The following is a 24,057-nucleotide window of genomic DNA, read 5'->3' as shown; positions in this document are numbered from 1 at the left end:
AATCATCTGACGAATCTCCTCGTCACTCACACCGCTCGAACTCGCTCCGTGGCGTGGTCTAACCATGATGTCTCTGAAATACAACATAAAACTATCAGAGACTCCATCGAGTATAATCGTACTCGATAACGCAACCCTACTCAGTCTCCGATATCCAGGGATTCTTACTTGGGTCTCCCACTGACCCGGTGTCTTCGGTAGTACGGGCCCAATACTACCGACCACACCGCATCAGCATTCATCCCAAGTCTTCCTCCCCAAACCCCGGATAGTGAGCAATCTACTTTTGTTATGCACTATCTACCCGCACACTAGCAAAGCATCTCATATCGGCAAACTTCCCTAGACTAAGGCATCACAAATCAGGCCACTCTAGTCCTATCATGAATACCTAGTCTTCTAGCATGCATAACAATTCATATCATATAATATTGTAAGGTATTTTGGGGATCTTTACCGTTCGGGCGCTGACTGATCGTACACACTGCTTCTTTCTTGTTTACCACAAATTCATTTATAAAACTTTATGCCTTTGTTTTAAAAGTTTTCCTCAAATCCTCGGTTTGAGTTCAGTTACGCCCGAAGGTGCACCCGAATCCCTCAAACCAAGGCTCTGATACCAATTGTAACAACGCAAATTTTCAAACAAAATTTTCATTTCAAAAATAAAGTATTTTCATTCAGACAAGGCATAATTATTCCAATTGTCATGTCAAAATACAAATCATAGAATTCCCAAGATCTCAAAACATCAATCAGTGTGTACAGATCACGCCGGCGCCTTCCCACGGTCCTCGCTAGTACCTGAAACACATACATAACAACTGTAAGCATAAATGCTTAGTGAGTTCCCCAATATACAACTTACGCACATACGCCTTTCCAGGCCCTGACCTTCCGGTCCATGTGTCTCAGGGGACTTCTGTCCCTGCTGGGTAAACCTTCCGGTCCTACCCACGCCGACCTTCCGGTCCATAACACAACGCCTTCCGGCCCATAACATAATCGCCTTCCGGCCCATAACATAATGCCTTCCGGCCCATAATATAATCGCCTTCCGGCCCATAACATACATAGCATGTATAACAAATAACTTACCACCTATAGCACATATATCACATATCATATCCGACCTTCCGGTCACACAGTCAAACCCTTCCGGGTACAGTATAGTGAGAAGACTCACCTCGTGAATATCGAAAGCTAGCAAATCCCGAAATCCCTCGTGCTCGATCCGCCGAGCTACAATCTCCCTATAACATCATATATCTCTTATTAACACTTATCTTCTAAGTTTGACTATCCCTAAGAAGTCAGACATAGGTCAACTCTGGTCAACGGTCAACTTGACCGGACTCGGCGAGTGCTATGGCGACTCGGCGAGTCTAGACGTCCTCACCAATTCTCTAATATTCCCTTTCTACTCGTCGAGTATCCCTCTTGACTCGACGAGTTCCTCCTGGAAGAATCGCGGGGCCACCCCGACTCAACTCGCCGAGTCTGAAGAACAACTCGACGAGTCCCAGTTAATCTTCAAGCTACTCGCCGAGTCTGTTCATCGGACTCGGCGAGTCCATGCCATGCAACCGCTCAAACTGCTTTCTAAGGTCAGAACTGCTCCGACCATTCATAGGTCTGGCCTTCCTAGACTTATCCATCACGTAAGGTCCTCATTTCGGTGCTCATAATACACCCCATGACTCATAATTTACATTTTGACCTAAGGCATAAGGATTCCAATCCAAAACCTCCATTAATTCCCGAAATGCTCAGGCATGGGACATTCTGGACCTCCAAAGGTCCCAATACAGGGTTCCAATCGTTTGGGGGACTAAGGCAACATTCAATCTAGCCACAAAAGGGTTCCATAAACCCTAAATCCATATACACAATCAACATAGCAGAATGTAACTCGAATTATTACCTGAATAGTGTGCTCTCTGTGTCCCCAATCCTCAGAACGCGACTTCTCTTGTTGTTCCCTTAACCAAGCCTTCTCTTCTTTGCAAGACAATGCTTCCAAAATCAACAATGGTCTTCTACTTTGCTCCAGATGCTCACAATCGAATTAGGGTTTCTCTCTGCAGGCTAGGGTGAACAATGACGGCCATAAGGTCCCTCATATACGTCCCAAACCTGAACGGTTAGGGTTTTCGCTAAACAGCACAGACTCGCCGAGTCCATATCCGGACTCGCGACCAGATCTGCGATCCTACTCGGCGAGTCTAGGCTCCAACTCGCCGAGTCCCCTCTTAAAACACCCAAAAACATAATTATAACAATACCTGAAATTCCGGGCTGTTACATCGCTACAGCTAGACGAGGCCAGTCTAGGGTGACAAATATTTTACCGAAATCGACGCCTGAAGAACGTCATGACAGGCATATCAGTCAAATTAAGCATGGTTATAATGACTCACGTAGGGATTAATAACTCTATTTTGGATTTACGAAGAATATACACTTCACTAGTTTTATAGAATACAAAACTACGCTTCACTTTTTTTGTACATTATTATCACCACTCCAGTCTTAGGGTTTTAAGAGTACAATTTTTCATACAACAGAAAATATGAGGTTTTCTGGGAACACACACTCTTTTCAATTACAAACAAAAGAAAACAAAGGACATACATGTAATTATTCACAGTTTTAGAATGAGACTTACAAACCATTTTTCACAGAAAATATCGGATTTTCTAGAATCTTACAAATTATTATAGACAAAGATATTACAATCATTTTCATACAAATATGCTTATGAACTCACCAATATTCAATGTTGACGATTTTCAAATGACTTGTATTCTCAGGAAACCAGTAAGCAGATACCTAAGAACCGTATTCGTTGCATTTTGAAATTTCATACTTTATGTCATTTTTGTGTAATTTCATGAATAGATACAATATGTAAACAATGTAAGTGTGTTATCTCAATATATGTTGTTGGTTGCTATAGTTCATTCATATTCGGTTGTTGTGATACTATACAATGACGTCATCCGCCTCAAATGTTTCCGCCGTCTTGGTTCGGGGGTGTGACAAAAAGTTACTTAACGTAGCGTTTATCAAAACGCTACCCACTACCAGTTAGTTTTTGCCAAACACGCCCTTTGTGTATAAATTGAATTACTATTTTATAATTTAATGTGTATGAAATTAAATCAATATTAACAACTCTTTTTTATGTATATTATATACAATTAAATTAGTATTCACAACTGTTTTGTGCGCAACTCTTATAGTATTTGAAGCTCCACCTATGACCAAATTACTGTCATTTACATCAAATTTATTTTTAGTTCAAAACATAAATATATTTTTAATTTTAAACCCTAACAGTCAAAAACGAAATGTTCACTTAAATTAAACAATTTTTCGTCCGCTGCATAATGCGGGTTTCTTGCTAGTAGGTTCAAATGTCAATTATAAATGTAGAAACATAAATAACATATATATTATAAGCATTTTAAATGAGAACAAATTTTCAAATACCTAATGTTTTAAACTCATTAAAACATCTTTTTAGATTACGTATATAACTATAAGAATAGATTACAGAAATGGCCCATTCCTCTAACTCTCTTAAATGATTATGTCATCCTTTTCACATATTTGAGCAATGGAACGAACTACATCTTTTCCTTAATTTCAGAATTGTAGCTTTAATTTGTAGAAGCCACCATCTTACTTAAAGTCACCATCTTCACAATCACAAGGGAGAAAAACGAACAACAAAATACCCCATACCATTGATGTATTTTTCTTGTAATACTGAAATAATAAAACGGGTGTAATATGGTCATTTTATATGCGTTTAATGGTGAAATTTAACAAACACGGAACATTGTTATAACAAAGCATAGCCATAAAGTTGAGACAAAGAGAAAAAAAAAAATCAAAGACTTATAACATGTCAGTATCATATCAGAAGTTGGAAAATGAGTTTATCTTTCAAAAAATTGAAAGTTCAAGTCTCACTGAAAATATTAGTTTAGTTCAAGATTAGATTAGAAGATGTTAGAATCACAAGGACCATTTATGTAGTTTAATTTAACTATAATTGCTTTCTTTAAGCTTTCATAAACAAGCTAACATGATTGGCTTTCGATGCAAATAAAGGTTGTTCTTGCTAAACATAATACTTTACATAATAATTTAAGAAAAAAAAAGAACGAATTCTTTTTCGAATTTATATATGTCTTTGGGCCCACTAATACCACCAAACCCTAAGCTAAGTTGTCAAGATCCTATAAAACCATACAGACATTCTTGAGGTTTACACAGTGTGTCAAGAAGTGTCATCACTCATCACTCCACCATGGATTCTTCCACGACGCCTCTCATTGATCGGGACGACCTAGAACGCCGGCAATATTCCACCGGATCTCCGGCGGATGGATCTTCCATCGTTAAGGTCCTCGCCGGTTTTTTTGTCTCCATGCTAGTCCTTTCATCTATGGTTGCTGTAATGTACAACCAATTACAAAGACCACAAGGTGGCCGGCAGTCCACTACCGCCACAACCACGTCAGCATCGCCGGGAATTGAGGAGAAACCGTCGTCAAGAGGGGTGGGGTGGCCGGAGAATATGGTTGGTGGTGATGATAGCATAGAATGGCAACGATCTGCTTACCATTTTCAACCCGATAAGAATTTCATCAGCGGTATGTATCCTTTAATGGTTACGTTGTTGATATAAAGAATTAAATAACATTATAATTTTTTATTTAATTTGTTTTGAAATTTGGAAATGATGATTTACTAATGTATGTTTTGTATTTGTTTATGTTGGGTTTTGGCGTATTTTTGATGGATTTTGCTGATCTTCTCTTCAGACCCTGATGGTACGTATTCATTGAATGACTTATTATCATTTCATTTGGCATGTGCATTAGTAAAAAAAAGTTATCAATTGTTAAATATTTAAAATACTTGTGAAAAATATACAAAAGTAAAAAAAATGTGTGCATTAAAATAGATGTTATAAATATCATGTAAAACAGTTAATAAAAGAATAAGTTGCGTTTGATAAAATATGGTCGAATATAAACTATTTGATATCATATTTAGAAGTCTATAACTTGGTCATTACCTCTTTAATATGTCTCTTGTTAGGTCAAATTTAAGGTTTGTATCTTATGATATAACATCTACCAAACTAACTAGATTTGAAATTTAAAAATTTAAATAAAGGTTGCAACTATTAGAGAAATTTTATCAAAAAAAAAAAAAAAAACTAAGTGTTGCATTTTTTTTAGGACATGAAATATTAGATAATTTTAGGTTTTATTAAATTTTTAATTAATTAATAAAAAGTTTGGTAAAGTAGTTTTCCTTAAGACTTTTTTGACTCTTTCATTGACGTGCGTATTGACTAGGGAAAAGCGATCAGAGGTTTAATATTTCAAATATGATTTCGTGGATTCGTATTAAAAAAATTATTTATTCATGTGTTTCGAATATTAATATTTTTTTAATTAATATATGTACTTCATGCATGAATAGTTACACAATAATCACATTATTAGAATATTGTATCGAAGTGTCACATGACACTATATAATTAACTTAAATAACATGATTATTATACTTTTGGCATTTGTATTCTCACATTTTCCTTGAAAACCCTCATATAATCTCAATACACGTACAAAACCCATATTAAACACAAAAATCCTATAGTAAAATACTCGACTATTAAAATCTTCTCATTATTTCAAAACCTCAAGAATCAAAACATCAAAATAACACAACCAATTATAGACATTATTGAAGTAAACCATAGACTATCCAATAAAAAGAGTATTTTCATAGGCATAAAATTAATATACCTATAATAAATAATAATAATTTTCTTACATTTGTCCCTTAATTTAATACTATAAAAAAACAAGAATGTAAATATATTATTAAAAAATCAGAAATAACAAGAATATGATTCTTAAAGTTAAAAATGTCAATTTTTTATATAATTTGGGGTAATATTTGGATTCATTGGGTTTTGAATTTTCAGGTCCATTATACCACATGGGTTGGTACCATTTATTCTACCAGTACAACCCGGATTCCGCCATTTGGGGCAACATCACATGGGGCCACGCCGTCTCCAAAGACCTAATCAACTGGTTCCACCTCCCTCTCGCCATGGTTCCCGATCACTGGTACGACATCCAAGGCGTCATGACCGGCTCCGCCACCATCCTCCCCGACGGCCAAATCATCATGCTCTACAGTGGCAACGCCTTCGATCTCTCCCAGCTTCAATGTCTCGCATACCCCCTCAACTCTTCCGATCCCCTCCTCCTCGATTGGATCAAATACTCCGGCAACCCCATCCTCTTCCCCCCTCCCGGCGTCGGCCTCAAAGATTTCCGGGACCCTTCCACTCTCTGGATCGGACCCGACGGCAAGTACCGAATGGTGATGGGATCGAAACATAATGATACGATCGGGTGTGCTCTCGTCTACCACACCACCAATTTCACACACTTTGAGTTGTTGGATGATGTTTTGCATTCGGTTCCGGGTACGGGTATGTGGGAGTGTGTGGATCTTTACCCGGTATCCACTACCGATACGAATGGGTTGGATATGTCGGATCATGGGTCGGGTTCGGGTGGTGTTAAGTATGTGTTGAAGCAAAGTGGAGATGAAGATAGACATGATTGGTATGCGATCGGGTCGTATGACCCGGTGAAGGATAAATGGTACCCGGATGATCCGGAAATGGATGTGGGTATCGGGTTGAGATATGATTATGGAAAGTTTTATGCTTCGAAGACGTTTTATGACCCGAGTAAGAAGAGACGGGTTCTTTGGGGATATGTTGGTGAAACGGATCCTCAAAAAGATGACCTTATTAAAGGATGGGCAAATATTTTGGTATATAAACAATTAATTAATTATAAACATTTTAATAATATTTACACTCTCCAAACAATTAAATAAATACGATCATGGTACATTTCAACATCTAGACAACGTGACACTTTTGTCACTTTATATGGATGATATGATAATGAGATGCTATTAAAATCCATTAATTATTAATTATCCATTAAAGTAAATATATAATTAAAAAGTATAATTTTATAAATTTTTTAAAAGAGATGCGATTATTTCTTTTTAAAATTTATTTACAGAACATTCCAAGATCCGTAGTATTGGACACTAAGACACAAAGAAATTTGATTCAATGGCCGGTTGAGGAAGTTGAAACTTTGAGATCTAAAAAGCACAACGAATTTAAAGACGTGGAGTTGCAGCCTGGATCACTCATACCACTTGATATAGGTTCCGCCACACAGGTATTGTACCAACCATTTTCATTTTATCTATCCCCTGTGGATTGGCCTCCTTGAAAACACCAGTCAGTGGGCCACTGTATAACTAGTTTACAGTGTAGGCCAAATGTACAGCTCAAAGTTAATGGAAGAATAACTTTTTTTTTATGTAGTTAACAGTGATATGGACTGATAATTTTTTTGACAAATATTATAGTTGGACATAACTGCCTCATTCGAGGTAGACAGTGCGATGTTGGGTGCAACCCTAGAAGCCGATGTTTTGTTCAACTGCACCACAAGTGATGGTTCAGCCGCAAGGGGTGTTTTGGGACCGTTTGGGCTCGTGGTCCTAGCCGATGCATCACTAACCGAGCAAACTCCAGTGTATTTCTATATTGCAAAAAACATTGATGGCACCTCGAGAACTTATTTTTGTGCTGATGAATCAAGGTTACTATTATCTTCTTTTGCCTTTTCCATTTTTGCCCTTATTTAGTTTGCTAAACAATTTATGGAATTTAATTTTGATGTAGATCATCAAAGCTTTTAGATGTGGGCAAAATGGTGTATGGAAGTAGTGTTCCTGTCCTTCATGGTGAAAACTACAACATGAGGTTATTGGTATGTGACTTCTCTAAAACTAGGGTTTATAAAAGATAACCATAAATTACATTTTTGGTCCCTGAGTTGATTTTTTTAAAATTTTGGCCCAAAAAGTTTTCTCTTGCAACTTTAGTCCCAAAAAATTCTATTTGAGGTTCTTGTAACTTTTTTTTTGTCTTGGTTTGTAATAAAATGACTGTTTTACAAATTTGCCCTCGATGCAGGTGGATCATTCAATAGTAGAAAGCTTTGCACAAGAAGGAAGAATAGTGATAACATCAAGAGTGTATCCTACAAAGGCAATCTATGAATCAGCCAAAGTATTCTTGTTCAACAATGCAACTGGCATCAATGTTAAGGCATCTCTCAAGATTTGGAAGATGGGTGGGGCACAATTAAACCCTTTTTCCCTCTTTAAATAGGTTCAGTTTTACTCATTGTGTTTCACTAGGGGCATTTTGGTCATTTCATTTGCCTGTTGTAGTAGGTATAAGCTTATAAGTTACAAATCCCACTCATTCATGTTTTTGTAAGTTGTAACACCCCAAAACTCAAAATCATGATTAAAGTTATTGGTAGGTCATATAACTAATAAATTAAGACAGATTTTATAAAGAAAGAAAGAAATAACAAATTGATATGGAAGTTGAGGAAATTGTTGTTTAATTTACAACAAACAACAGTTAAAAAGTTTTCAATCCTTTCATTCGGGATTAAAGACTTTACCTCTTTTGAAACAGTTACTTTTGTCATATCAGCTTTCCACTTGATACCCTTATCTTCATTCCTCCTCTAAAACATATTCTTGATTTAAATCTATCAGTAATCGATTCTCTATACGTGAAGAATGTGATGATGTGTCATCAAAAAGTCTTTCGGATACCAATGACTCGTTTGATAATCTGTGAGATGCTATTGACTCATTGGAAATAAAGCTTGGAGGTTGACCTGTAAATTGCATAATCTGTTCAATTGAAGAACTTTCTTCTTCTTTTTTGGAGAAATCTTGATTGTGTTTAGAAGTGCGTTTTTTCAGGTGTGTGTGCCAATGGTTTTTGATCTCGTTATCACTTCTTCCTGGTAATTTTGCAGCTATGGCTGACCACCTGGAAAACAATCAAAGAAATTTATATAAGCATAGCCAAAACAATGCATAAATGATGGATTATGTTTAGCCATTTATGATTATCTCATAGAAAACTGATTTTAGAAGCGAAAAAGTTATAAACATTGAACAGATTCCTCCAATTCGAAAAGATGAAAATGAGATTGGATCACATACTTGTTTCCCATTTCTCTATGATACTTGTCGATGAGATCTTCTTCTTCTTTACTAAAATTTCCACGTTTCACAGTTGGTCGAAGATAATTCATCCAACGCAATCTACAACTCTTGCCACATCTAGCTAACCCTAGTTTTTTTTTTAAAGAAATCAAACAGAAATTTAATGATTATCTCGAACTAGCGATTAAAAGCTTGTGAATTTCGCTATTGACAAAAGATAAAATGAGGAACAGAAACGATAATATCAGATTGAATCCACAAACGAAATTTCTCCCCATTTTCCTCGAAATATACAGTTCGCAATTGAGAAGAAAGACGCAATTCAAAAGAAGTGCAATTGGGTGAAATTCAAACGGATATGAAGACCAGGAATGGATGAAAAACCGATGGTACCTGCATATTTGGGAAGTTCACGCCAATTCCAATGGCCATAACGTTGAACGTAAGCTCGTAATTGGTTATCTTCTTCTTCGCTCCAAGCTCCTTTCTTGATACCATTTTTGTCAACGCAAGGTGCTCTCACCATTGTTGTTCTTCAGATCTCTCTTTGACTCTCTTCTGTTTCTCTCTCTCTGACACTGTTTCTCTCTCCTCAGCTGCCATGGTGATGAGTCCAAAGTCTAAAGGTTAGTTAGCAATCAACATCCATTATTTTAATAGGACATTTACAGTCTAACTACCGCATTTGCGTTATAAACTCATATAGTCCCCCTTTACTTTTTTAGATCGACAGTTTCAACCCTTGTTTTTTGGGAACATGTCTCGCCTATCCTTTACCAACTTCTAGATCCCTATGAATATAGAAATTAGAATATATGTTTAAGTACAAAACTTAATTACAAAGAAAACTTTAGTTCTTGAAGTTTGTTGAGTGGAAGCATGTTAACTTAAACTATCATTGGGTGATAATAAAAATACCTTAAAAGCTATATAGGTGTCTAAATGATAAAATGAGATGTTTATTTAGCTAACTCCAAAATAAATTGTAAACTGTTAGTATTTATATAAGATTGTTTAGCTTGCATCTCCATCTTCCGTTATTTTTCTATTTAGATATTTAGATATTGGGTGTGAGACCTATATATTATCTGAGTTTATTTAAAAAAAAAAACTAAATATAAAATTCTAAACATTTGAGAAATTTGAATTTATAAGAAAAAATGAAAAAAAAATATTGAATTATAAAAATTAAAGTGTTTTTTTCTTTTTAAATTTAAACAAATAATTTAGATAGATAAATAAAAAAAATTAATGATTCTTTAATTTAGTAATTTTGAAATTATAAGAAAAGTTTATTAATGAAATTGATATGTATTTATTATAGCATTTAAATACTATCTGGAATTTAATAAAATAAAAAAAACCATAAAATGATATGTGTAATAAAAATTAAAATAAAATAACCACAAAATTACATGTAAATAAATAAATAAGAATGTAACATGTGACAAAAAAAATTATTTATTAGGGAGGCTGTCCACGATAAGAATTATTTATGGAATTATTTTTGTAATGTGATCCTCTATTTCCAATTTAGCACATGTTAAAATTGACATGGATTTTCATTTACATACATGATATCATATATACTTCCTAAATATCTATATAGATAGTATGTATATACTCTAATTATCATATATATACTTCCTAAATATCTATATAGATAGTATGTATATACTCTAATAACCGATATATGAGAAGTCTTTTAAAGTTACCATATATATTTGTAATTTTTATTGCATACATATTATGGATGAGTATTTGACCCAGTGGAATTGGACTGGACCAAAAAAAACTAGAACCGGTGTATTCGGTCTGGCATTAAATTGGTTCCCGGTTCTTGTGTTGGTTCCCGAACCGAACATATTCATAAGGATCACACACTTGTAGAACCAAACTGGAACCGAGGCATTCAGTCTGATTTTTGGTTCTTCATTTCCCACTAAATCGGTTCTTTGGTTTTTCTCTTAATTAATCACTAAATCCACGATAATTTCAATTCAAAAGAATCGTTTATGTTGTGGAATGTAAACTTGTGTTTTTATTTGTGGTTTGATGAGAACATCTTATTAAGGATAAGATACATAAAATGTTTATTAACAATATAAATGAAGAAGACTTATGGACCAACAACAATTAAAAAATGTCATGATAATTATTATGTAGCATTTATCTAAATTTGGATTGATTCTTTTTATAAGAAATTGTATTTCCCAAAAGGCAACTACTCACTTGATGTTTTTATTAACAAGTAGCATTTCTTTTTGTTATTCACCAAGCTTAAAAGTAAAAGTAGATCCCTTATTGCCGGTAGGCAAGCAAGGGAATGAATGACCCTCTTTTGGCATTTGCTTGTTCACTTTGGTCCATGGCAACCGCAACTTTTGACTCGATTTTGGTGTGCGTTTCTGGTCAATAATGAAAGTAATCATCCTTTTCATTATAAAATAATCGCAAAGGGTTTCTTTTCTAATGCTAGACGTAGTATATGTTTTACTTAGATATTGGTTAAATAATAAAAAAAATATATATTAAATTACAGAAAAGTTGTTGTGGTTATCCAAATTTTCTATTCCCGGTTCAAAAGAAATGTTTCTAACTTTTCCGACCTTAAATTTGGCAAGTGTTTCGGTTTTAGTCCCTATGGTTTTCATTTTTTTTTTTATATGTTAACATCATAGTTATATTATATATTGGGCAAACCATTTCGTATTATTTTTTACATGTCAGCCCGGTAGTAGAGCTTAAGAGTCGACGTAGTGATATTACCTTTGAGATTATTCTTTGAGGTCTCAGTAATAGCTTTAGCAATCAATATTTCTTTAAATTACATAATGGTTTTTGATAGCCAAAGTTTGATGGTTGATGAATATGTTCAAGATATATATAAGGATTGGGCTTACTGCATCAGAGTGAGTAGTGAGAGTTTCAAACATCCTATATCAGTATTGTAGTTGACGTGATAAGTCAATAAGATGACTTATATGGCTTGCTATCCTAATGGAGATAACAGACCAATTAGTTACTTAGAGAAGGTGAGAGAATATAAGTTTTATGATACTTGTGAGTATCGCATGATACGAGAAAGAACACTTATGTGTGAAGATGAGACTAGAGAAAAGTCTCTTATAAATTTAAAATGAGAAAAATTACGCCTACTTTTATTATAGTTATTATTACGAGAGATGTAACTCGTAGATGAGACAAGTGAGATGCTACGCAACACATTGCTAAAGAGAATGGTGTTGATAAGTGGATAAAAAAATATGGGAATGTGACGTACTTTGAGAACGCGACATGTGGGTGAAGAGGAACACGACGCATGACATAATAGACTGCTATATTTAAAAAGGTAGACAATGACACAACATGTAGAAATGTTGTACCTTATGTGAAAGAGAGCGAAACGCACGTAACCAAAAAGAGGACGTGACGTGTCCAAGAGCTGAATGTGGGCAAAGAAATGGGGTGTGAAGGCTTTCACTCTACGATAAAAGCCTTAATGATGATGAACATCATGGGTTAATCTTTTATGCTTAAATTATGAGTAAGCTTCTTAATCAATGTGGTATGAAAAACATGAGGACGGTGATGTTGTGGGTTTAGCCATTTTGAGTATATGTTGAAACCATAGTTAAATTGTTGAAATTTAGAAAAATGGTGATAAAACCTACTTTGGTGAAATTGTTTAAAAAATGAAATTTACCTTATATCTTAATCAATTGAGAGGTATAGACGAGTTATATCTGGAGTATAATTGATTTTGACATAAAAAGTTGATTAGATGATTAAATCATACATAAATGACTTGTAAATTTAGTTATGATTTCAATAGGTGAAATGAAATTTAAGCTTATGTCTTAATAGGTTAAGACATTAAGTAATCCATGGAGAATAAAAGAGTTTAGCTACATAGTTAATTATTATGCATTAGGTGAAAATGTTGAATCAAACACATAAATACTTGGGAAAGGAACGGACTATAAGCTTCGCGCTTTGCCTTTATTATATTTAGACTCTTTCGCGCTATATGATGCCCTTTCTGGTTGCTTATCTTTTTTGCTCTTTATTATCTTGTTATTGTCAGCTTCCTTCTCTTTAAGACTAAGACCAAGGGCTCTTTCAAAGTGAGCACGTCTTATTTCATTTTAAGAAATATGATCTTTTTCATTCCCTAAGGGGAAAATGCATCTTCATCTGCTTTAGTTGATCCTAAAACATTTTAAGATCTTTTTTTTACTTCTTTCCTGTCTGGGATTTAAAAAAAAAAAAAAAAAAAAAAAAAAAAAGCAAAGTCCTTACTTTGACTTACCCGAATCAAGTCAAGGCGATGAAGCATGCTCAAGGCTCATTTGCGCCTAGTTTCCATAGCCTCAAAGTAGGATGCTTTTTTTTTCGATGGATTTCCATATTTCTCTCATTTTCTTACTTTGTCAATGATTTCTTCATTATATATATTTTATCGTTTAAGAGCATATTATTTACATATCAAATATTCATTCCATTAAAGTTTTAATATATAAGGCTGGAGAGAGTGGTGTCAACGAAACCACACTTTCTTCACCACCACATGTGCGTCACGTCATTTTTTACCACACAAGTGTGGTTTCTTGCCACGCCAAGGGAGTGGTGCCACATTTTTATTTTTTATTTTTTATTTTATTATTTTATTTTTTAACTATTTTAATTTAATAAACTTCTTTTTTTAATAAAAAACATAATTTTTCATTACATGAAAATTAAAAAAACATTACATTGAAAATTCAAAAACATTACATTGCATTATTAAAAAAAAATATGTGTATTTATAGGAAAGAAAGGAAAAAGGAAAGAAAAAAAAAAATTCACCGGTCAAATATTTGACCGTTTCCTCCCCTACCAATCAAATTGCATGGCTTTGAAGGGCCGCACCATGGCCTAAACCGCAGGAGACCACGGTTAGGGGGTGGTGTGCACGGATGAGGTGGCAAAACCGCGGCCACTCCCACCGGTCTAAGTCCTTAGTATGACATGTAAAGTAACTTGACTTTATGCTTAAGGTTTTATAACACCTCATGTTTACAACCCATCATCGTTCAAACGTTTCCTGTTTCACTTTTCTTATTTTGTTAACAACTCAAATCCCATCATTTTTTTTAATTATTTTGCTAACAACTCGAATGCCATGTTACTATTTAACTCCTAAAATTCTGAAATTTCTATAGCGGTCTTGACAAAATGTGATTTGTAAGTAAAACATGACATTTTCGTAGGGATTTTGGTATTACTGTTAAAATGATATCTCTCAGTAAACTATAATAATCTCTCAATAAAATATGATATTTCAACAATTGTTCAACTTCTTAGTAAAATATGATAATTTCTTAGGAAAATGTCACATTTTCATAGAAACACCCTCGGAAATGTCATATGTTATCGGGAAATTATCATATTTAACATAAACATCTTTGTAGATGTCATTAATATATATATATATATATATATATATATATATATATATATATATATATTATGGAAATGATTGTTAGCAATAGTAAACTGGTGGATTTTTTTTAGCAAAAATGGTCCCTCAACTATATTTGGGTATTTTGTGTCAATATCCAGATTTTCATAGTAACTTTTTGACCTTTAGGTTTTTACCACAAATCTTTGGTGCATTTAACACTTTTCGCCCTTAAATTCAAAACTTTTATATTTTTGCCACAAAACTTTAGTGAGTTTGACACTTTTAGTCCTTATAGTCAAAAGTTTTACATTTTTGATGTTTTTGACACAAATCTTTTATGAATTTGACACTTTTCGTCCTTGTACTAAAAACTTTTACATTTTGACATTAAAAAAACCTCCTTTTGAATTTTGTCATCATATTTTCCCAACTTTAGCAACTTTAACATTATTGTCACAACATTTTTGAATTTTCGCCAACATTGTCCATTCTTTTGGTTGTACACTTTTGAAATCTAATTTTAGGGGTTGTCGACTTTCTCCCCTATTTGTGGTGATTTGCAATTTCAGCACATATTTTTTAAAGTTTGCCGATTTTTTCCAGATTACCCCAAAAACGACATAGCCGCGACCTCTTTACTAGTTTCTCATTAAGAAATGATATTTTTGTAGGTGCTCATGCAAAAATGTCACAACTACAAATCAATACTAAAATAAACTTAAACATAATAAATGAACTTTAAATCAATACCTTTAAATATGAACTTTGAACTCACTTTTTAGCCAAAAATTAGAATTTTTCCCAAACTAGCCCACAAAACCGTAGATGGTTAAAATGGTCTACTGTTTCAACCATTTATCCACTGTTTTGATTTAAGTATATAAAGATTTTTTTTATTATTTTTAATCTACTGTTTTCCAAATAATAGATTAAAAATGATCTACTGTTTCGTCTAAAAACCTATGATTTTAGGGTTTTTTTTTTTTAAATGAAAAAAACACTAACTTTTTGACTACTATATCGTACCTACTATATATTAAAAGAAAATTATATTTTATAGTAAAAATTAGTGTTTTTTTTTCATTAAAAAAAATCAAAAACGTAGGTTTTTAGACAAAACAGTAGATCATTTTTAATCTACTATTTGGGAAACAGTAGACTTCTCAGAGGAAACAGTAGACTATTTTTTCGTCTACGGTTTCATAGTGAAAAATGAAAAAAAAAAAAAATTGTATATACTAAAATCAAAACAGCAGGTAAATGAGCGAAACAGTAGACCATTTTAACCACCTACGGTTTCGTGGGCTAGTTTGGGACAAATCTTAATTTTTAGCTAAAAATTGTTAATCACTTTTTTAATTTGGCTAGACTAGTAATTGTCTCTTATTATTTCTGGTCAAATTTAATTTTTGTTCTCGTACTTTTATTATTTCTAGCAATTTGAGGATTAATATGTTAATTCGTTAAATAAAAAATAAACACATAACTGGTTTTTAGCATGTAGATGATGTTTATTGAAATAAATTGTCGCTTAAAAATAAGTAAAATAACTGACACGTGGGTTGTTTTTCTGCCCAAAAAGTCATTATCGCAATAGAAGATTAGATGGTTTTAATTTTTTAATTAAGGTTTATCCAAATGTTCAACCTTAGAAGCATATAGTACAACACACTTATTAAGAGGTTCTTCACTTCTTCTACGTTTCCTCATTTTTAACGAATATTCTCGAGTTCATCTGGAAATGACTTCACAAATCCACTAGAAAGTCCACTCCTCCATAATCCATAGCCTCAGATTAAGGAACTTAATTATAGTAAGATTACGATTTGTAAATCATCGCAACTGGCTATGGATTACAAGACAGTTGCTGTATTAGCAATTGTGTTTCTATCGACGGTATCATCAGCTCGAGTGGTGCCATTGCCGATCATCGAGAAACCAGATGGTGTTGCTAATCTTTTTGATAATTCAAAGTACGGATTGCTTCAGCTCAGTAATGGGTTGGCTCAGACTCCTCAGATGGGGTAATTTATTCGATATTTGTAGTGATTGACAGTGTTTTTATACTTCAAATTCGATTTTGATTGTTGGAGCTGATCTCGTTTCATGAATGAGTGACTTTGAGCAGATGGAATAGCTGGAATTTCTTTGCTTGCAACATAAACGAGACTCTAATTAAGGAAACAGGTTGATTTTGTTTTCCATTTGTGTAAGGGGACTTGCGATTTTAATCTTGGGAAGCAAAATTGAGTTCATTTAAAGTAATTGCTCCAACTTCTTAATCTATTTGGCAGCTGATGCACTTATCTCGTCTGGCTTGGCTGATTTGGGCTATAATTATGTCAACATTGGTACTCCTTCAAGTGTTCTTACTTATGTTATTAATGGTGGTTGAGTCTGATATCTTATCCCTAAACACAGATGATTGTTGGGAAGCACTTACACGGGACATAAAGGTAAGTCGAAATTCCTTTACACTCTTGGTGCACACTTTCTCGTAGATCTAATTTGCATAAATGAAGGCGTCTTCCATGGTTTCAGTAGAGAAAACCATCCTTAAACCTTCAATAGAAAATTCTTCCTCCCACCTCAGAACTACGATTTGATCATAGCAAATTTAACCTAAATAACAACGTAATGGCTTGTTCCACAGGGTCAATTAGTTCCTGACTCAAAAACATTTCCATCTGGGATTAAAGCTCTTGCTGATTATGTACATGGGAAGGGCCTGAAGCTCGGTATCTATTCTTCAGCAGGGTACAATAAAATCCATCTATTCTTACAATTATCCCACCAACTGTTCGACGAAATGATTCTATTAAATGTTCTAGTGTTTTCACCTGTCAAGTACGACCCGCTTCACTTTTCCATGAGAATGATGATGCAGCAACTTGGGCTTCCTGGGTAAGACCCAAAAACCCTAATTCTTTCATGTTCATCATTCAAAATTCATGCTTCCTTCAATCTTATTTAGGGTGTAGACTACTTGAAGTATGACAACTGCTTCAATCTTGGCATCAAACCAATTGATAGATATCCACCAATGAGAGATGCTCTGAACTCAACTGGAAGGACAATCTTTTATTCCCTTTGTGAATGGTAACAACTAACAACTAAAAGCTCATTTCTGTAAATTTTCAAATCTTGAATCTTCTCAACATATTTCAAGAACTTTTTAAACTCTTTCAGGGGTGAAGATGATCCTGCATTATGGGCAGGAAATGTTGGAAACAGTTGGAGAACAACAGATGACATCACTGATACATGGGAAAGGTTGAAGCTTTTTGTGATAAATGTTACATGCTTAACTTAACTTAACTTAACTATGGTTGAGTTTATATTAAACATTTATCTTTAATTTTTGTCTTCCAGTATGACTAGTATTGCTGATTTAAATGACAAATGGGCAGCTTATGCAGGACCTGGTGGATGGAATGGTAAGTAAGTAATTAGAAAAAATCATGTTCTCTCAACTGGTCAAACATGGTCAAACTGTAATAAAATTATTTTGCATTTTTTATAGATCCTGATATGTTAGAAGTTGGTAATGGAGGCATGAGTTACTTGGAATACAGATCACATTTTAGCATATGGGCATTGATGAAGGTGTGTGTGTGTGTTTTTTTTTACTCTTGTTATCTTTCATTTTGATTTAATTTAATGGAAAAAAATCTCATGCAAAAAAAAAATGCAGGCTCCACTTCTTGTAGGTTGTGATGTTAGAAACATGACTAAAGAAACACTTGAAATTTTAAGCAATAAAGAGGTCATTGCTGTAAACCAAGGTAATTTTTTTTGTTTGTGTATTAAAAGGTTGCAATTTTCATCTTCCTTTTCTTGAAAAAAAAATATATTTTTATTTTTTATTTTTGAATTGCAGATCCACTTGGAATTCAGGGAAGAAAAGTCAAAGTTTCAGGAACAGATGATTGTCTTCAAGTTTGGGCTGGACCTTTATCTGGAAACCGTTTTGCTGTTGTTCTTTGGAACCGATGTTCAGAAGCTGAAACGATTCAAGTCTCATGGGATACACTTGGACTTGATTCCTCCATCACTCTTTCCATACGAGACTTATGGAAGGTAAGGGCGTTTACGTCTTTTTACACACTCCACGATATCAATATCTCGTTTCACCTTTTTGGTATTTTTCTCGTCGGAAAAATATTTACAATATTTTGTCCTACCGACATCGGTCAATACGACACAGGACAGTGTCAGTTCAAACGCAGTACAACCTGTTCTTTTCTGTACTAACTGTTGACTGACTGTTTGTATTTGATTTGCAGCATGAAGATGTAGTAACGGATGCGGTTGGATCGTTTGGTGTGGCGGTGGATGCTCATAGTTGTGAGATGTTTATTTTAACTCCGAAGTTGTCTCATTTTAAAATATGAACTTTTTTATTTATATCTTTTCGTTTTGTGTAATGTGGGGTTAATGTTGATATTTTGTAGTTCTTGATTCTTGTTATGTTATTGTGTTTATGGAATAAATGTTTTCGCTTTTATGATAAATAAATAAAAATAAAACTTGTTGACCAAAGTAATGTAACGTCTAGTCGGTTTTAATGGGCAAACTACACATGCTGATGAAATTAAGACAAATAATTCGCCGGAGAGAGACTCCACTAGCCCACTCTAAGATAAACTTTAATAATTTTGTCGAATTCAAGTTAAGATAAATATAAGGGTTACAATGTTTTATGTTTAGTTAATTACAGTCTGTATAAATGAAAAAATAAAATAAAAAAAAAAAACAGAACAAAAAAACATAACCATGAAAATGTGGACTACCTTCGCCAAGAAACAAAGACCACATGAAGCAAAACAATTAAGGTTATCCAACCGCAAGATCCCGCAACCTGAATAGACAAAATTCTAACAGAATCTCGCCTTGAACTTAACGACAACTATAGAATATTTATCCATGAACACTTTTTAAGTTTTACAATAAAAAAAAATGAATATGCATAGATGTTTCAATTTTAATTAGTGAATTCCTTTCCAACAATGATCATCATCAAAGAATACTTTGGTTACTAAATAATTAGACCAGCGAAAATAAATTAACATGTAACAAAAAAAAAACCATAACAGATGTATATGTGTAATAGCACGCTTATAAATTTCATTCTATATTTTACGATATCAAGAAAACAATATGAAGTAGACATAATAAAATGTCTTAATATCTCAACATTGACTTATGTCAAAGCAGAAAAGCAATAACACTTTGTGTTTCTATAACTTAAAATTGCCTCCCTGAAACGTCTAACCAAATTGCCAACCAGATGATGTGACTTTGTAGCTAGTGATGGTTCTTCCATCGCTGGTTGTGACTTGAAAAGAAAGGCTTTGCCCGTTGAGATATGAGTTGCTTTGCCAATTGGAAGAGATTGAACATAATAGCGAAAAATGTAATGGAACGTGCACTTGTTTGTTAAACCTAAGTCCTTAGACCCGAGAATATGAGAGGGATGTTTCTAACATTTTTTATGGGCCACACCACTATTTTCCTCACATTCCTTTCCCTCACTTAAAACCCAAAGAATGGGTGAGGAGCTCCCCTCACTATTTTTTTATTTTTTTAAAAAAATATATTTCATACATATATTATACTTATTTTGTAGGGAATTAAAAACCATAATTTTTGATATGTTTTTTATATTTTTTTAGTATGTATATAATTTTATAAATATTAAAAAAAAAATTACCCAATAGCATGAGGAGAGAGAAAGTGCGACATCCCCTCCCCACCTCTTTCCCGCGGGTTACTTCCCTCACCCTTTCTCGCTTCCATTCCTTCCGGCCTTACAAGGCACATGCGTTTCCTCAACTTGTATCTTTCATTTTCCATTTAATTAATTAAGACTTGGTTTCGTAATATTTTTTATTTTCATGTTTATAATATAATAAATAAAATAGAAATAAATAGCAGATGATGTTTGCTTACATTTTCAAAAAAACTGAAACTAATTGAAAAAAACAATAATTATATGCACAATGTTTTTCCGGTATTAAAGTATATTTGGCAACAGGTTTTTAATAGTTTTTAACAACTTTTATAATTTAAATTTTTTTTGAACAATTTGTTTTGGGAACATTTTTTTTATTTTAAAACAAAAATTACAATCCAAAAACTATTTAAAATAGTTTTTTGAGAGGTTTTTGAAACTTTAAGCTTTTATCTTTTTATGTTGAAAAAACATCATTTTTGGTCCTTGTGTTTTTCTCAGATTTGACGTTTCGTTTTTAAATTCAAAAAATTTGAAAGATGGTTTCTATGCTTTCAAAAATTTTGATGTTTGATTCTTATTGCTCACCCCGTTAAGTTTTGTCTGTTAACTGAAGCATATTTTCGTCATTTCACTACCACATAGACCATTTATGAAGTTTTTTGTTATTTAATATATATATATATATATATATATATATATATATATATATATATATATATAGGTTCAAATGTTCCTACTATTCATTGTGTGAATGTATGATTGATTATGGACCATTCATTTTAGTTATTTTAAGAAAATAATTAATGCATATTAAATGCTGAAGATGTAACTAATACTCATTATATCTTCAACATGAAATATGCATTAATTACTTTCTAAAAATAACTAAAATGATTGGTCCAGAATCAATCATACATTCACACAATAGATAGTTAAAACAAAATAACCTAACCATATATATATATATATATATATATATATATATATATATATATATATATATATATATATATATATAAATTATTTTTAATATATAAATGGTCATCTCTCTCTCTCTCTCTCACTCTCTCTCCCTGTGACATCCCCATTTTTACGGTCAGAAAAGACCGATTTTGTTTATGCTTTATAAAAATCAGAGTACTTCTTTTTCATAAAAATGTTGCGGAATTTGTTCCTAGAAAAACACGATAAATACGTTATCAAAACATTTTCGAAGAAACGTATTTTATTCATTTTAAAACGTTTGGGATGTCATTGTCAATACAGAAACATAAGCATAAACAGAACTTACTTTTATTTACACTAGTGATCTACATCTCTTTAATCTCTCAGTGTAATGTGACTTCATAACAACACATGTGACATAAATAAGCTGGAGTGGGTCAGGTTGGGAAACCTGGTGAGTACATAGGGTTTTCAACCCACAATAATATAATTATTATGTTCAATCATCAAACAATTAACCCAATTACCCATCCCCATTATCTTCTTTATTCCTAAGTACTCTCCCTAAGGATTTATCCTAAGGGTCGTCTCCTACATCATATTTACCTCTCATCTCCTTACATCGCGTCTCCTTATATGTTTGTTCCTAAGGACTCTCCCTAAGGATCATCGCCTACATCGCTTGGACAGTATTGATTCAGGGATTACTCCCTCAATACGTGCCCACTAAGGGTTGGGGTATCATCGCATGAATACGTAGTTACAACATCGCCTGAACTCGTAATTCATAGTAAAGGTGTTAGAGTATCATCGCATGAATACATAGTTACAACATCGCCTGAACTCGTAATTCATAGTAAGGGTGTTAGAGTATCATCGCATGAATACGTAGTTACAACATCGTCTGAACTCGTAATTCATCACCTACAGGTTATGAGCCTGCTGGTGTTTCCATGGGATTGTCTATAATAGTCCGTGGTCGCCATCTATACTCTGGTAGATGACTACATCTCCAAATTGTCAGACAAGGTTATAGTATCTTTCATCCTACATCACCGATCCATCATCACCTATCTATCCTCACCTAATTATCATCACCTATCTCTCATCATTTTATTTCATCACACATCAACTATTTCATCTACCCATGTTTTATCCCAACATATTACGTAGATATAAAATAAATATACAGTTTAAATCATTTAAACATGTATAAAATCATTCATCCATCATAGACAACAAGTATTCGGATAATAGGCACACATAGCATGTAATTTATATAAAATACTTCATATCTATGTGTAAGCTGAAAGTAACTATGCACTCACTTGGGAAGGTGGTCACTCGACACTCGGACAACACTTTGTTACTCTTAAAACAATTATCCCTTGACGAAACCTAGTATCATTACCACTAGAGTTTAGTCTAACGTTTAACGAGACTAATTTAATAGTCTAGCTATTATTATTATTATTATATAAGTCTTAAACCATACTTATATAACCCATAATAATAGCCGAAATACTCCTTATAAGGTCCTAATAACATTACTATATTGTAACATAAGCTATACTAAAGATAGGATAGGTACAACTCACTTACAACGGGTTTTTCGCAAAACTGGGCTTCGCTGGAGCAGCGTTCCCGAGCCAAAAGGATCTTTTCTCGGGACTCCGGGAGCCTCGGGGCTTCTTTCGGGTGCTAGGGGGTTTACCTAGACTTTAGGGGGGCTTAGGGAGCTTAGAGAGAGTGTGTAGAGAGAGAAAGAAGGTTTGAGAGGTGTGAAGAAATGGCAAGACCTGACACCTCTATTTATAGGGTGAATTCCGGATGGACTCGCCGAGTAGGAGGACCTACTCGCCAAGTTGGTGCCACGTGTCATCATCTGATGGCTTTCCTTGGAGAGAAAGTAATGGTTGTGATCGCGACACGTCACCCAATATCGCGCATCAGCCTTCAAACGTAGAAAAATCATAACTCTCGCATACAAGCTCTGTTTTCGACGTTCTTTTTTTCAACGCGTTGGTAAAATCAAGATCTACAACTTTCATTTAGACTCTGTTGGCTAATTCTCGACCGATCTTAAATTTAACAGTAGGAGGCGTTTAGACTGTTAAATGACCGTGAAGAATTCGTAACTCCTTCATACGGACTCCGTTTTCGTCTATCTTTTTACCGTTGAGTTCCTATTAATGAGATCTTCAACTCTAATTTAGGTCGCGTAAGCCAAAAATCGCTCGAACTAAAATTCGAGTTTCGGGCTGTACACTACTAAGCCGAAACTTTGAAAAATCATAACTTCCTCATACGAAGTCAGATTTGGGTGTTCTTTTTATGGATTTTCTCGTTTTAACATACTATACAACTTTGGTTTAGACAAATAAGGCTAAAAAGTTTTCTATCGTAAATTCACTTTTTACGCTTCCCGGTGTCGTGCCGGTTTTGCCATAAAACTTCGACGGGCCATAACTTCTTCGTTATAACTCGGATTTCGGCGTTCTTTATATGTACGAAAACCTTGTAACATATAATAAAACTTGGTTAAGATTATTTATTATAAATAATTTTCCAAAAAGTCATTTTCGACCCCTATTGCCTCTAAATTGACTAGCCCGGATCTGCGGGCGTTACACTCCCCCGTCGCTCTCTCTCTCTCTCTCTCTCTCTCTCCCTCCCTCCTCTCCCACTCTCTCTCTCTCTCTCCCCTTTCTTCCACCTTCATTAGCAAAATTTATCATCACTGCTACATTCT

At 33.8% G+C, this 24,057-nt stretch overlaps 3 protein-coding genes across 3 annotated transcripts; 2 read left to right on the top strand and 1 right to left on the bottom strand.

Moving 5' to 3' along the window:
* Positions 1 to 4,280: 4,280 nt before the first annotated feature.
* On the top strand, positions 4,281 to 8,464 carry LOC111885365 (beta-fructofuranosidase, soluble isoenzyme I). Its single transcript, XM_023881626.3, has 7 exons — positions 4,281 to 4,667; positions 4,839 to 4,847; positions 6,017 to 6,885; positions 7,146 to 7,310; positions 7,504 to 7,739; positions 7,823 to 7,910; positions 8,117 to 8,464. Exons 1-7 carry the CDS (start codon positions 4,322 to 4,324, stop codon positions 8,312 to 8,314), a joined length of 1,911 nt encoding a protein of 636 aa, XP_023737394.1. The 5' UTR covers positions 4,281 to 4,321; the 3' UTR covers positions 8,315 to 8,464.
* On the bottom strand, positions 7,145 to 9,806 carry LOC111885366 (transcription factor MYB4). The gene is made up of 3 exons (XM_023881627.3): positions 9,571 to 9,806; positions 9,175 to 9,304; positions 7,145 to 8,998 (listed from the first exon to the last, which is right to left on the bottom strand). Exons 1-3 carry the CDS (start codon positions 9,701 to 9,703, stop codon positions 8,674 to 8,676), a joined length of 588 nt encoding a protein of 195 aa, XP_023737395.1. The 5' UTR covers positions 9,704 to 9,806; the 3' UTR covers positions 7,145 to 8,673.
* A 6,519-nt stretch (positions 9,807 to 16,325) lies between these two features.
* LOC111885362 (alpha-galactosidase 3) lies at positions 16,326 to 19,116 on the top strand. The gene is made up of 13 exons (XM_023881623.3): positions 16,326 to 16,647; positions 16,752 to 16,810; positions 16,918 to 16,974; positions 17,045 to 17,079; positions 17,277 to 17,380; positions 17,455 to 17,527; positions 17,598 to 17,722; positions 17,813 to 17,896; positions 17,996 to 18,060; positions 18,147 to 18,229; positions 18,318 to 18,408; positions 18,504 to 18,703; positions 18,910 to 19,116. The coding sequence occupies exons 1-13, from the start codon at positions 16,472 to 16,474 to the stop codon at positions 19,015 to 19,017; spliced, it is 1,260 nt and encodes a 419-aa protein (XP_023737391.1). The 5' UTR covers positions 16,326 to 16,471; the 3' UTR covers positions 19,018 to 19,116.
* The last annotated feature ends 4,941 nt before the right edge of the window (positions 19,117 to 24,057 follow it).

The sequence above is a fragment of the Lactuca sativa genome, chromosome 9, assembly GCF_002870075.4.
Source record: "Lactuca sativa cultivar Salinas chromosome 9, Lsat_Salinas_v11, whole genome shotgun sequence".
In the NCBI taxonomy this organism is placed as follows: Eukaryota; Viridiplantae; Streptophyta; class Magnoliopsida; order Asterales; family Asteraceae; genus Lactuca; species Lactuca sativa.
The sequence above is the reverse complement of the archived record's forward strand: the minus strand, read 5'-3'. Positions and strand labels throughout refer to the sequence as shown.

Bases quoted from the DNA above. Each gene is read 5' to 3' on its own strand.
- LOC111885365 (XM_023881626.3), top strand. From the start codon at position 4,322: ATGGATTCTTCCACGACGCCTCTCATTGATCGGGACGACCTAGAACGC. The intron at 6,886-7,145 runs GTATATAAACAA...ATTTATTTACAG, and splicing joins AAGGATGGGCAAATATTTTG to AACATTCCAAGATCCGTAGT. The intron at 7,740-7,822 runs GTTACTATTATC...ATTTTGATGTAG, and splicing joins TTTTGTGCTGATGAATCAAG to ATCATCAAAGCTTTTAGATG.
- LOC111885366 (XM_023881627.3), bottom strand. From the start codon at position 9,703: ATGGTGAGAGCACCTTGCGTTGACAAAAATGGTATCAAGAAAGGAGCT. The intron at 9,305-9,570 runs GTACCATCGGTT...AAAAAAAACTAG, and splicing joins TGAACTTCCCAAATATGCAG to GGTTAGCTAGATGTGGCAAG. The intron at 8,999-9,174 runs GTATGTGATCCA...ATTGTTTTCCAG, and splicing joins CATAGAGAAATGGGAAACAA to GTGGTCAGCCATAGCTGCAA.
- LOC111885362 (XM_023881623.3), top strand. From the start codon at position 16,472: ATGGATTACAAGACAGTTGCTGTATTAGCAATTGTGTTTCTATCGACG. The intron at 16,648-16,751 runs GTAATTTATTCG...GACTTTGAGCAG, and splicing joins GCTCAGACTCCTCAGATGGG to ATGGAATAGCTGGAATTTCT. The intron at 17,723-17,812 runs GTAACAACTAAC...AAACTCTTTCAG, and splicing joins TTTTATTCCCTTTGTGAATG to GGGTGAAGATGATCCTGCAT.